The sequence below is a fragment of the Platalea leucorodia genome (assembly GCF_965183815.1).
Source record: "Platalea leucorodia genome assembly, chromosome: 9".
NCBI classification, from domain to species: domain Eukaryota; kingdom Metazoa; phylum Chordata; class Aves; order Pelecaniformes; family Threskiornithidae; genus Platalea; species Platalea leucorodia.
Window position 1 is genome coordinate 16,255,084 of NC_138831.1, and position 14,009 is coordinate 16,269,092.

Here is a 14,009-nt window from a genome sequence, read left to right on the forward strand (position 1 = left end):
GGCGATGCCGTCTGCCCGCCTCTGCCAGCCGTTTCTCCCGCTCTCTTAGAGAGGTCTGTAAGGCCCAAAGAAGGTGCGCAAAGCCGGATGTCCTTTTCACCGGTATCTTGCAGTTTATATCGGAGAATCTGCCATCGTGAGTTGGGTTTTGCAGATGAGGAAGGGTTTTGGGGCTGTCGGAAGGCGGCACGTCGGGGGCCGGCTGCGGTCCGGGCAGCCTCCGCTCGCTCCTCTGCTCGTCCCCAGCCGCTGCCCTCGGCTGGCGCCTGCGGAGGGAAACCGGGCTTCCTTTCCTAACGCAAGTCAAACCCGCCCCAAACCAGGTATTTTGGAGGCAAAAATAATAAGAAAGGGTGAAATTAAAAAAGTATGTATGTGAGGTACACGCAGGTATCCCAATGTGACAGCTAAAGCGGGAGAAGTAACTAGGTAGTAACGATTAGGGGAAGTAGAAGAGTTGGAAGGTGAACTAAAACATAAAGAAAGGGCTGCAGCTCTTCTCCCTGGGGAAGAAGAAAAAAAAAGTAAAAAAAAAACCTAAAAAAAGTAAAAAAAATTTTTTACTTCATTTTTATTGTTTCCTTTTGTAGTAACATCATATCTTGATGCAAATCAAATTTCTGAAACGTGCTATTGGCAAGGGGGTTTTGTTGTGTGGTTTTTTTCTTTTTCACTATTACTTTCGTTTAAGCGTCTAAAGAAATATAAAAAGCAACTCCATTTAATACATTATTTGGCATGGCATGAATGAATGTACGTTTTGTCTGTAACAAGTCAGACAGCTCTGCCAAATGCAAAAAATGCATTTTGAGCTGAAGAAAACTTTGCCAGACTCGATGGGTGGGTTCATGCCACAGGATATACAAACGCTCTGAAACGTTTCCTACCTGAAATTCTGTCAGCGCACACCGATCTTGACTAGTAACACCCTTCTGCGCGCCTGTAGTTTCTTTTCTAGATGCTCTACAGATAGAGTAACAAATTGTCCACTCTGTTGTGTGGACACAATTTCAATTGGCAGAGGATTGACCTTTTCAAACTTAGCAACAAAAACTCCTGCTTCACAGTAGGCCTCTAAATGAAAAGGACCTTTTTTTGTTTCCCATGCATGTTTTTCTTGTAGACACCTGGATTTGACAACTGAAACCTTAAGTCTGATTGATTACCCTCATTTCTGCTAAGAGAAGCTTCTCTAAGCTGCACAGTTTCTAATAGCAGCAAGAAATGAAGTTAACTATCATCATCTCTGTATAAATACATGTGGTGCATCTCAGCCATGTTATATGTAAAATGGAGGCTGCATTTACTGCTTGGAATAGAGTCCGAGTTCATTACCTCTGTTATAAAGTGTGTGTGAAGGGAACTAAACCAACACCCAATGCATCACCTTAATTTAAAAACTGGGAAACAGGAAGGAGCTACCAGATAAACGTAAACATAAAGCATTGTCTATTAATAGCTAACTATCTCCTCAGAAAACCTGAGAAAAACAGAAGGCTAAAGAAGATGAATTAAAACCTTTAGGAAAAGGTCCTTCTCCTAGAAGTAGCTCCCTGGTGTCAGTAAGGTTCATGGGATTTATCTTCTGTCTTAGACCTGGTTAAATCACTCATAAGATCATCACTGTAGTGAAGGGAAAATACTGTTTCTCTCTGAAAGACAGTAAATAATGTATTTGGCTTACACACCTAATGTTTAAGAAGAAATTAAGTGAACTTAAAAATAGAACTCAAGAATGCATTTATATTTGTAATTCACTTTAATGGTATAAACCTCATTTAGGTAGTAGTATTAAGCCACAACAATATAATGCCACATTTAAACAGCATTTAATAAAATGCATAAGCTAAATCATGCACTGCAATACTCTATATACAAACACAACAATGCAAATTTCTCTTCATGACTGAAGACATTGATTAGATATAAAATTCAGATTAAAAAAGAACATGCTATTATTTTTAAATGCTATCACACATAACAATGCTGATTTCACAAAAGAAGCTGTGAGAAATTAACAACTTTTGCAAGGTTTTTAACTTGAAATTAAAATATAATAACATAAACAATAGTTTTCTAAATTATAATGAACAGAGAGTTCCAGAAAATATCCCAAGGAATTAAAAGTAGATGATTCCTTTTATAAAAATTTGCTATTTTTGTAGGAGCGCAGATCTCCCTGGTATGCCAAATAGATACAACACTTACACAATGTGCAGTTTTTCAATTATGAAACTGTTCGAACACTGGCTTGCAACGTATTTTGGAGTACAGATTAATTATTAAAAATATTCCCACATTTAATGTTGATTCCATGTATGTGAAATTTAACATACATGCTCTGTAAGCAAGTAACATGTTTTCTTCTTAAAGAATATCCTTTTTATTTGAAATTTATTCAGTCCTAACCCACAATCATGAAAAATATTTTAAAATGGACTTGTGCCTTATTTATCTAAGACCATTAAAAAATGTACGAGAAGCCAGTTATTCAAGGGTGTTAGATACCTGGGAATAGGTGTGCTTCTCTGACTTTTGCTTTCTGTGATCAAATACAGAAAGTTGATTTCACATTCCACAGTTTCCATAGAATATTACAACAGAGCCTTTATTGCCACTTAAATTTGAATGCATTTTGTCCTTCAGAGTACAACCAACTCAAACTTGTACATTAAACAAGCTCACAGTTTTAAAATATGCTCCTTTTTCTAAAGTCACAATTGAATTTTTAAACATATTCAATCCTGATCAATACCCCAGTTGGCTTCCTAATCTTTAAAAATGTTACTACAGTACAATGACGTTAATAGACATTCAGGTTTCCATTCAGCCTTTAAAGAGGAAAGCAAACATTATTCAAACAGCACTGATTGATTGTCAAGACACCAATGAAGGACAATCTGTCACAGGAATTCCTGCCATTAATTTAAATAATTCTTCTGCTGAAAATCTCAAAAATAAGATTAAAAATGTTAAAATGGATGTTTTACAGCTTTTTCTATATTTGAAACAAAAGGTTACAAACACTTACTAAATGGTAGCGTGAGAAACAGAGAACATTCTTAGCATTTTCCATAGCAAAGACTTTATAAGCACAGGGTCTGACTCTGAAAGAGACTTGTGTTTTACTTTCAGCATGCAAGAAGCTCACATTATTTTAATTGGTGTCTGCTCATCTGCTTAAACATACACAAGTCTTTGCCACGTTGAGTACAAAAGGTGGAAATAAATGTCCAGAAAATTCTGCTTCAGCTTTTTAATATGACAGAAACAACACTTGCTGAACTACTCCCCTACACGGTCTGTGAAATGCTTTTTTAAAAAACCAAAGTTAATAGAAGTACTTTTACAGAAGGCTTCCTTTGTAACTGAAGTCATCAGAAGGGAGAAGGAGCAAGAACTACTTATATTTTGATAATTTAAATGTTTGAATACTTCCTGTAAGTAATAAATTGTCTTACTGCAAGTCTAGTTTCATAAATGCTCCATGTGCCCAGCTCCCATGTGAACAGTGGAAACTTCACACACACAGTGCAAGATCTGCACAGATGACGGTTTCAGGAAAGGCCAGAACGTGAAAATGGACATTAGTCTGACAACTAAATGAACTAACCAGCTTTGTTTAGTTTAAGCTAGACAATAAAGAGAATAACCTTGGAAAGTGAATATGCAATTGAAATGCATTGTGAAAATCCTCAGTAAGTCTTGATGCTTGCTAAGAAATAAACTAGCTGCGATCTCCCTCTTACTTAATTACCACTGTAACAGAAATGTCGTCGTTTCATTGAACAGAGGACAAAGTCTGTTTAACTAACGGTTTGGTTTCATGTTATCATTATGGCAATATGAGTATTGATTTTTTAAACAGCATCCATTGCATCCTGTTCTGTGTGCTACGGTTCAATGATAACGGGCAACTTGTTTTTCTTCCAGTTAGCCACTGCTGAACACTTAAAAAAATCAATCTCTTACCAAGTTTCACTGCAAAATAAAACCTTACAAAAAAGTCTCTCAGAAGGCTGAATCAGTATATATTGAAAACAGGGAAGTGTTTTCTATGACTATTTATTTATTTATTCATTTATTTTTAATGGACATATGTTCAATTAACTATTCACTGGCAGACTTCTACAGGTCAAATGAGAAAAGGTAAAGGGAGTAATGTAAAAGCCAGAAAATTCATGGAATATATTTGTCAGTTCTGAACAGAAAATACTAAATTCAGGCTGGGTTTAGAAAAAGGTGCAAAGCTCTGAAATTCATGAGGATTCACCTGCTTAGGCAAGGCTTAGTTTGGGCTAAGAAATGAAAACTAGGAAGGTCTGGATTAGCGAACGAATGAAAAGCTTTAACATATAGAACGGTATGAATACATGGCTACATAGCTGTACATATATACATACACTACACACTTTCTATACACTGTACATAATATATTTAGACAGATAGGTATAAACATATACATTCATACACACATACATACAACTATGTACATATGCATTAGCTGCTCGAGTGAGTTTTAGAATTGAACATGCAGAAATGCACAATGGTGGGAGGCACAAAATAAAGATGTGTAAAAATCTATCAAACCCTTTAAAAAGAAGGAAGACAGGCATGAAATTAACAATAATAAGCCATTTTCAAAGCATTATTCTAACTCAGAGGATAAAACAGGCTGTGGGAATTATGGAACATTATGACAGTATTATGTGTGATGAACTTAGCACAACTTCACAACAAAAAGCTCAGTAATAAGGTAATTCTGGGGTTTGATGTGTTCCAAATCTAATATATTTAGACTTAGAGCATTTAAACTTTACGAAGAATTTTACTTTAACTTGCAACCTCAGTATAAATAATGTTCTAATTTTTTTGCACAAATAATTTCCCATATAAAGTTGATAACATTGATTGCAGCAGAAGTAGGGTTGTAGCATTATCTAGCAAGAGGGGCTATGGCATTTTTCATCAAACAATAAGCCTGAACTTAGTAAAGGAGAATTTACTGTTAAAATGACTCAGCAACTTTAGAATTAAAAGGTGCAAAAAGTAAATGTTTTCATTTTCTCCCATTTGCCATGCCCTCTTGGTAATTTTTCATATAAAGCCGTTCTTTAAACTAATTTTCTGTCATTCAAGATCCAGTGGATGCTGGCAATTTGTCCTTCCCCTGTCCCTTACTCTCGTCTACAGGGTGAACATGGCCTTATTTTGTTGATTCCCCCTGGATATACGGAGGCATTAGACTGCAGATGTTGTGTGCTGCTCTCACAGCAGGCCCATGCTTCTCATCAGAGCAAACCACTGCAGCAGCTCTTCTGTTGTTGTATGGCAAGTGTGGCAAACTACTGGGACAGATGGGAACCTACCTCTTGTTTGCTTGCTATTTCTGCTTTTTCTCTTATGGGCAGGAGTAGAGGAAAAAGAACCAACCTACCCTGCTTTTGCACTCTAAAGAGTAACCAAAGGAGAGGAGAGGGATTTCAAACAGAAAAATAGCATTTTAATTTATCTTTTTTTTTCTTTTCAGGGTGATATCATCCTGTAGGTATTTGCTGGTGCACCTGTGTATGTCTGATTGACCTGCCAGTTCTAGTGCTCACACCACCCAGTTCAACCAGGGCCCCTGACTGGTGCTGTTCTGGCAGAAAGGTTCTTTGATCACTGCTTCTTCGGCAGTATCCTCAGCCCGATAATGTCCAGTTCCCTTTTCCTGGCTAAACTGTATTCCCGATTCCCTTGCTACTCATGCTATTTGGTGCTTTTTTAAATTATCCCTTACCAATTAAACAGTTAGGGAAGAATCCTCACTACCCTCTGAATTTTAATGGACAGGAAAATGTACTGACATCTTCAGCATCTTGGATGAAATCATTCAGGAATCCATGGAAGTCTTGTGTACTGTACACAACAATGAAAACACTGAAGTGTTTTACAGTCTCTGCCGAAGAAGAAACACAGTCAGGAAACTGGTCTCACCTGGAAACTTCAGCCCTGACTTGTTTTCCCTGTCACACCTCAGAATATGCCCTTTGCCGAAGGGTACTATAGCGGTAATGCAGAGCCAGCTGTATTCCGCACAGAAACCTTGAGTCAGGGCTTTTCACTGGAGGCATTATGGCTGCCCCGAGGGCCAAGTCCTTCAGATGATGGTAAAAAGAGACTTGGTAAATGATACCAGGTAATCAATCAATGGTGACCAACAATAGTTTCTTGCCTCAAAGTGCTCTGAAAACTAAGCCTCCTTAATCATCTAACGTTTTAAGGCAGCTAAAATAAAGGCTTGTATGATCTCGTTGAAGGATCTCTCCTTGGAGATTATTTTTTCCTCTTCTACCTGCTTCATGCCAGAGTAACTCCACAGGCACCAAAAGCATTGTATCTAACTTACAAGTAATGTAAATGGGAAGAGAAAGATGACTTTCGCACATGGTCTTAGTTCTGTGTCTCTTTAGTCCAATGTAAGTAAATTAAGGGAAGAAAAGTAGTATAGCTTCTTGCCCTTGTCACAAATGCAATAAAAATCATTATTACAAAGCTAACCCAAAATGCTCCTACAGAGTTATTGATCATCGTTCTTTTTATCTACAAGATTCAAATTCAGTTCCTTCTCAAAGGAGTTGGGAAACGAAGCACATGGCAAATGGACATTAGTGCCTCATTATCACTCCCTGCATGCCCTAGTTTCAGTCAGCACAGAATTTTAACATTTGTCTGAATGATTTATTACCAATATACACATGTACTCAAGCTCAGATAGATCTAATCAGATAGTTTACTATCAGTATATTTCTACCAAATTAAAATATTTTCATTTCAAGAGCAGCAAAAACAGGACTTGGAAAATTCTGGAGAGTGAATTTAGGCACTAAGTAGAGCTTCAGTGAGATGTCACTTTTCTTAGAATCATTTTCAGACTCTGATCCTGTGACTCCTACTTCTGTAAACACAAGGTTTGGCACTGAAATTTGGCCTTCATGAAAACAAGCTAGTTCCATACTTAAAATCAAGAAATAGTTTTTCAATAATTGTTATAATAGTAAAAAACTCTCCTGTCCCATATTCATAAGCAAAAGTTTGCACTTGCAAAGAAGAAACAGAAAGGAAACTAATTTAGAAGTAAAGCTAGTAAGATCAGCCTGTTACCATCTTCCGTTACTGGCGGGGGGGATGGAACAAACCTTACAAATGACAAGAACTACATCAGCCTTGGGGTGTTTTCTGCAGATAGTTTAAAACTTGCTTGAGCCTGCAGCTGTGCTGTGTACGTTGTTCTGCCTTCACTATGTTAGAGTGGCCTGAAAGCCCAGTCACCACAAGAGGCTGAAGACAATGTCAAAGGTTAACATAGAGCAAGAGTAACTTTGTGAGACCCGTTTTCCTTAGATGTGCCTTTTTCTGTTACTACCAAGCAACACCTAAACTGTTGGCAGAAAGAATCCCTTCATCAGTTCTGTGCCTCTTGAACATCTATCTTTTACTGACGGACACACAAGGAAAAGAAAAAGATTTCTTTGAATGGGCTAAAATAGCTTCACTGCTAGATTACACCTACAACACTGATAGATTAGCAGCTTCACTGCTTGGTACACCAGAGGGTCGCACTGCCACTGAGAGGGACCTCGACAGTCTGGAGAAATGGGCTGACAGGAACCTCGTGAAGTTCAAAAAGGGGAAGAACAACATCCTTCCCCTGGAGAGGAACAGCCCCAGGAACCAACATATGCTGGGGGCCACCCAGCTGGAAAGCAGCTTGGCAGAAAAGGACCTGGGGGTCCTGGTGGACACCAAGTTGGACATGAGCCAGCAGCATCCCCTTGCCGCAATGAAGGCTAACGGTATCCTGGCCTGCACTAGGCAAAGCGTTGCCAGCAGGTCGAGGGAGGGGATCCTTCCCCTCTACTCAGCACTGGTGAGGCCACACGTGGAGTGCTGTGTCCAGCCTGGGCTCCCCAGTACAAGACAGACACGGACACACTGGAGAGAGCTCAACAAAGGGCCACAAAGATGATGAAGGGACTGGAACATCTCTCCTGTGAGGAGAGGCTGAGAGAGCTGGGACTGTTCAGCCTGGAGAAGAGAAGGCTCAGGGGGATCTCATCAATGGGTATAAATACCTGAAGGGAGGGTACAGAGAAGATGGAGCCAAGCTTTTCTCAGTGGTGCCCAGTGACAGGACTGGAGGCAATGGGCACAAACCGAAACACAGGAGGTTCCCGTGAACATCAGGAAACACTTTTTCACTCTGAGGGTGACTGAGCACTGGCACAGGTTGCCCGGGGAGCCTGTGGAGTCTCCGTCCTTGGAGATACTCAAAAGTCGCCTGGACGTGGTCCTGGGCAGCTGGCTCTAGGTGGCCCTGCTTGAGCAGGGGGGTTGGACCAGATGAGCTCCAGAGGTCCCTTCCAACCTCAACCAGTCTGGGATTCTGTGATTACACTTGAAATTTAGCGCAAAGGAGCCCTACTGCACTGGAGAAGATGGTTTATAGTTTTATATGGCAGTGTCTTAAGTGATTGCTTTCAGTGTCTCTCCATCATATGCCTAATCTTTTTCTCATTTTTATGACAGCCCTTGAGCAGCATGTGAGAAAGAAGTGTTAGGTTATTCATCACATCTATCTTATTATTTATAGCTAATATCAAATTTGCAAAACATTTTAGATTCTGAATATTTCTTAAGCTCTAGGGTCTACCATCTGCCATCCAAATTTCCACAATCCAAACTGTTAAGTCTTGGAATCAAAATAGTGCATAGAAAAAGTACTTTTTGTTAATGGCCTAAGGACTAAATTAGCTTGGTTCTGACTAATGCAAGCCAGTAAATTATGCTGATGATGCTATACAAAGAGAGACTTTATAGCTTTTAGATGGTAAAATCAGAATCTTAAGTATGGAATGGCTTCGTTTCATCTATGCATGCACAATAAATAAACCCTAAATATGGACTGCATTGTTGTTACTTCATTTACACAAATTAATAATTTATCCCTAAAGTCCAGGGAACTATTTGCAGAGTAAGTGACTACCAGAGATGGATCAAGGATAGTATTATGTGGCCTTGCATTTGTAGGGAGTGTAGTTTATTTGTAAACAGAGCTGCATGATACTTACCACTTTTATTTACAAATGTAATACAATGCATACATTTTAAGTTTTATTTCATGCGATCCCTCTGTTCCCAAAAAACTGTAGTGGCTTTATTTTGTTTCCTGAACTGTTATGCTTACAGCACAAATAAGAAAAATTAGAAAAACAAATTTTTGCACAGAAAATGGCGCCCTTTTGCTTGAAAAATTGGAAGTTGAAATGATGTTTGTCATGAAAAAGCCAGCTGTTGTGTATTCAAATTTGGGAAAAAAGATTTCAACAGCTGTTTTTTGTGCTAAGGAATATTTCATTTGTCATTAACAATGCTTACTTATCTGCTCAAATGATTTTTACAAAATACTGGAAGCCAATTAAACTGCCTAATCTTTTTTGCAATGAAAAATATCACAATAGTTCAACGCATACTGCTTTTAGAACAACAATGACATAACCCAATAAAATTTTAAATTTTAACAAAAAATGGCCACGACTCTTTCCAAGGTAGCTACTTCTTCTGATGTTGTTAACATCACAATTAATTTTTAAGTTGTATACCCTTAAAACAGGGACTTTGCATCAGAAGTGCTGACATAATCACACAAGAAGTTACACTGCAATGAAACAGCTAGTACAAAATTCTGCATTCCAGTTGACTTAACATTCAGAGTGCGGACCTTCCATCACATTAAAAATATGACAATTTCATTTGCTATAGCAAAAGCTGAGAGAAATGAAAGTGCAATATTACAAATCTCTGCATGTATATTGGACTCTTTGTAATACCCTTTTGAGAAAAGAAGATTCTGAATGCTGTAACAATGGTAACTGGAGAAGACTTTAATGCATCCAGAAGCTAAAATTAAATAGCCTGACGTGTCATAATGAGTGCTACAAACGTGAGCCTCCTAACGAGAGTGAAGTATACCAGGTCAAGACTTTTTATTACATCAGAAGCCTCATCTAGAGCTGCTTAAGGTCTTTTGGCTACAGTTCAGACCCTTAAAAGACACAAACACCAACGTGGTTGGTGTGTCTAAATAAATGTCAATAACAGAAGAAAAACAAAAGTGCTCAACTTACCATTAGATTTTTGTCACATAAAAATATACAAGTAGAAAATGCCTCTACCACACAAGTAATTAAAATAATTGATATATCTGATGAGCCAGGATCAGATGAAGGTATTAATTGCCATGACTTTTTTTTAAACTTTGATTGTTTAAAATATTTAATGTCAATAATAAATTATACTAAAATGAAAGCAATGCTAGCAGCTAATGGCCAATACTAGAAAACATGTTGATGGATCATCACTCTAGATAATTTAAAAGTAGTTAATTTTATAACTCCATGGTATATCAGTCATTAATGGCAATTGTACATGACTGAATGTAAATCCTAACTATATTTCAGTTTCAAATTGAGTCATAGGAAGGTTGAGAGCACTGCGAAATTGGGAATGCTCAGTCAGGGAAGGGGAGGGAGGAAGGGAGAAATAAAAGTAAGAGAGATTTGTAATATACTCTTGCTGACAGCCAGAGGTTCTACACATTTCAGTTTTTAAACTGGACCTTTGGCTGGATGATGAGGGTGTTCAGGAGTACAGAGAGGAGTAAGTTTGGAAATACAAAGAGCATCACACAGCTCTACTTGAAAACGACTGTTCTTCCAGTTAATGACTGATTTTCCCCACAATCAAAAGGCTTCCTATCAGAGTAACAGTTGTCATGACTGTGTTGGTCTGAATAGAAACTTTAAGTCACGTGAATATTTCATGATTACTGTGGCAAGAAACACATTTTTTCTCCTACTTTGGGTAATTCCTGTAGCACGTAATAGTCACTATGACTGCATTGTACTGTGAATTACAACTGCACTAATTTAACAGAGTATAGTCTCATATGATGTGGATATCTGATTTAAGAATCCACATTAATATTTCATGCATAACGTAAGAGCAAGTGACTTTTTGTAGAATAAATGATTGTCTCCTGTAGCATTCTACATTTTCACAGAAATCACTAGCATTTTGACTAAGGACATATGCAACTTTTTCTCATTTTCCATACTCAAAAGCAGGGTGTTGATGACGTTGTCGCTTTGACAAGAAGTGCTTACAAAGTGCTAGTATTATACCCTGGCATTTATTAGATATTAATTCCAAGGATATTTTTAAATATATACATACTGTTCTTTTTACTTTTAAAGTAATTTTATTACTAATCTCTGATATTATAAAACTCTATTTTTAACCACTGATAATTTCTAAATACAAAGCATGTGAAAAGTATGTTCAGTAATCTATAGCCTTTTAAATGAAAGGCATCAAAAATATTCCTTGTGGCAGAAAAGGTCCTATAGCAGGTCTTTTAATAGCTGCTTAAATGTTGTCAACATCAGCAAACAGACAAGGAGAAATCTCACAGGAAACTGGTAGCAAGTTGGAAATATTTGTACATACCAAAATGCTATTCTTTTAACTTCGTAATTGTATGTTTTTACGAAAATTATTTCAATCCATCAAATTGTGTTGTTTCCACTATGCAGACGTGCCAGTTATTTGACCATTATATTCTGCTGTTTCCATTTTGAGAATGTAGGGGATTATGCTGTCAATGGGAACATTTCCAATGAGACCAGTAAAAAATAGTTCCTCAGTAATGCTAGAGCTCATCAGCCTAAGTGCTGGCAGGCGAACTAGAATCCGGGCTAGCCTGAAAAAAGAAGTTCAATGGATTATAAATACATATAATACCAGTTTAAAATACTTTGTGGCTAAAGAGCTGAATCTGCTTTTACTATTACCGTAACTCATGAATGGTAGTAAAGAGGCAATTAAAGCTAATTGAGCTACCATAAAAAGAATGGTTACTTTTCTATCCTGCAAGTGAAATGAAAAGCCACCATCTTTCTTTGTGGTTTTCCAATGAAAAGGACATATTAATGCCCTTTGTAGATACAGTGTGTACATACAAACACAGTTCTCCTGGTCTGCTTTTGGAATTCTCAGCTCTGGAAGCACTTGGTAGTTCAGGACAACGCTGAGACTAATAATATTCATACTGACTAGTGCGAACATTTGCACAATTTTAAAAGTAAAATGCTTAATTAAAATTTAAACCATAAACAGCATAGTCCTCAGTTGCCTAGCAACTTAATGACAAACCAGATAGCAAGAATGGGACAAGGTATGTATAAAAGGCAGTAAGAGAATCTGCTTCTGATGAGAAAAGGAATTTGGAGGGATGCGCTGTAACTCATATTGCCAAACGCTGTGGTTTTTTATATACCAGGATGTTAACAGACATCCAATATAATGAAATGATCGTATTGAATTTCTGGACTTTCAATGCATTTGAAATTTAGGACAGTGATGAAAGCATATCTGCTGTGTTTATATAGCAGATGCACATCACAAATGCCAAAATAAATACATTTCCGCAACCAGAGCCATGTAATAGCAAACCTTAGGCAGCACTGAACACAGGCCTCTGGAAAATGCTTGAATATCTATGGAGAAAATATATAAGGTCCATTCTGCTAATATACCATATCTTGTAAACTTTATGGGAAAATTGCAAAAAAATCCAAGCTATGCTGCTGGTTTTGTGAAAATTATAACACTTTTGCTTCTTTCTCAATTTGTGCCAGCATTCAGTTGCTCAGAAATAATCAGATTTGTACTCTAAACTTATCTATGGGTGAGCATGGGGATATAGACAATATCAATTAAAACAGGACATTGTTTGGGAAATGTAACTCTCTGATTTTCTTCCTTGAGCCACTATTAAGAGAAGTAAGTATATGGAACAAATTCTGTATTTCTTTTTATGGCAGATATCCAGCTCTCACGCTTCAAACCAGAATAATTGAACTGTACACAGAAGAAGAATGTGGGATTTGAGGATATTTCTGAAGTAGAGAATCCCATCTTCACTGTGCCTAACTGGGAATCCTGATGCCCTTTCTGGTGCCCCACACAATGTTAAATCTATAAGATCAGTGCAGAAACCAGTTTCTGAGATGGAAGAAGCTCTCTCTCCTTTACAGGTTTTTTTTTGTTTGTTTGTTTGTTTTTTGTTTTTTTAAAGATACACTACCTTCAGACCTTGCTTAAATGTATGGGATTGCATGCTTCTTTACATGGGGATACCTTTCACAGTAGAAGAGAATATGTTCTAGGATATATTGCCAGACAGAAGTTAGAATTTCCCTTGTAGTGCAGAGAATCATTGTGCTGATGAAATTTAAAATAGTTTTGATGGAGATTATTAGAAAATAGGGTAATTATTTCTAGCAAGTAAGAAACAGGACCAGTTGAGAAGTGAAAAAAACAAATTAGAGACTTTCAAGGAGAAGTCCTTGGAAATTTAAAAAAAAACAAAACAAAAAAAAAAACAAAAAAAAAGGAGAAATTAAGTAGGACAGAAGCATAAGAGTTGGTTACTGTTCCCCACATGTAATCCTTATTGTTCCAAGGTTTATAAACTGATAGTTTTAATACTTTTCTGCATATGTAACTTGACAAACATTTAAAGGATGATAATCACCTTTTATTATCTCAAAGCCTCTTTGACAACTAACTTGGAAAAGGAGGCAGTTTGAATGAAAGACGCTTGAGGCAGATGAGGCAGTTATTCTTGAGACTTCTAATAAAGTAAGTCTGTTTACTTTTCTAAACATTGCAATAAGACTCAAAAAAAAAAGAATTAAAAAAAAAGAAAGTACTCAAGTTTAATTTATGTGGAAGAAGCTAGGCAGCTATTCTTGCTTCTCCCTATCTTTAAACAAACCTGCTTGCTTTTATGAACAAGGTTCTAGTTCTTTCTCATCCATAGTCAAAAAAGAACAGATGTCAAAAAGGAAATTTTTACATCAATGATGTTATTTTGTACTTTTGCCAGCTACGGCCCACAACAT

The 14,009-nt window shown here is 37.2% G+C and overlaps 1 protein-coding gene across 7 annotated transcripts in view; it reads right to left on the bottom strand.

Moving 5' to 3' along the window:
* Positions 1-10,677: 10,677 nt before the first annotated feature.
* The window catches only part of NR2C2 (nuclear receptor subfamily 2 group C member 2), a 38,840-nt gene continuing 35,508 nt past the window's right edge, over positions 10,678-14,009 (bottom strand). For 6 of the 7 annotated variants that reach the window (XM_082322312.1, XM_082322307.1, XM_082322308.1 and 3 more), the window contains one exon: positions 10,678-11,803. In XM_082322312.1, coding sequence (XP_082178438.1) covers positions 11,629-11,803 — 175 coding nt within the window. In that variant the 3' untranslated portion in view covers positions 10,678-11,628. The remainder of the gene's footprint in view (positions 11,804-14,009) is intronic. The other variant, XM_082322313.1, reaches the window with a different exon arrangement.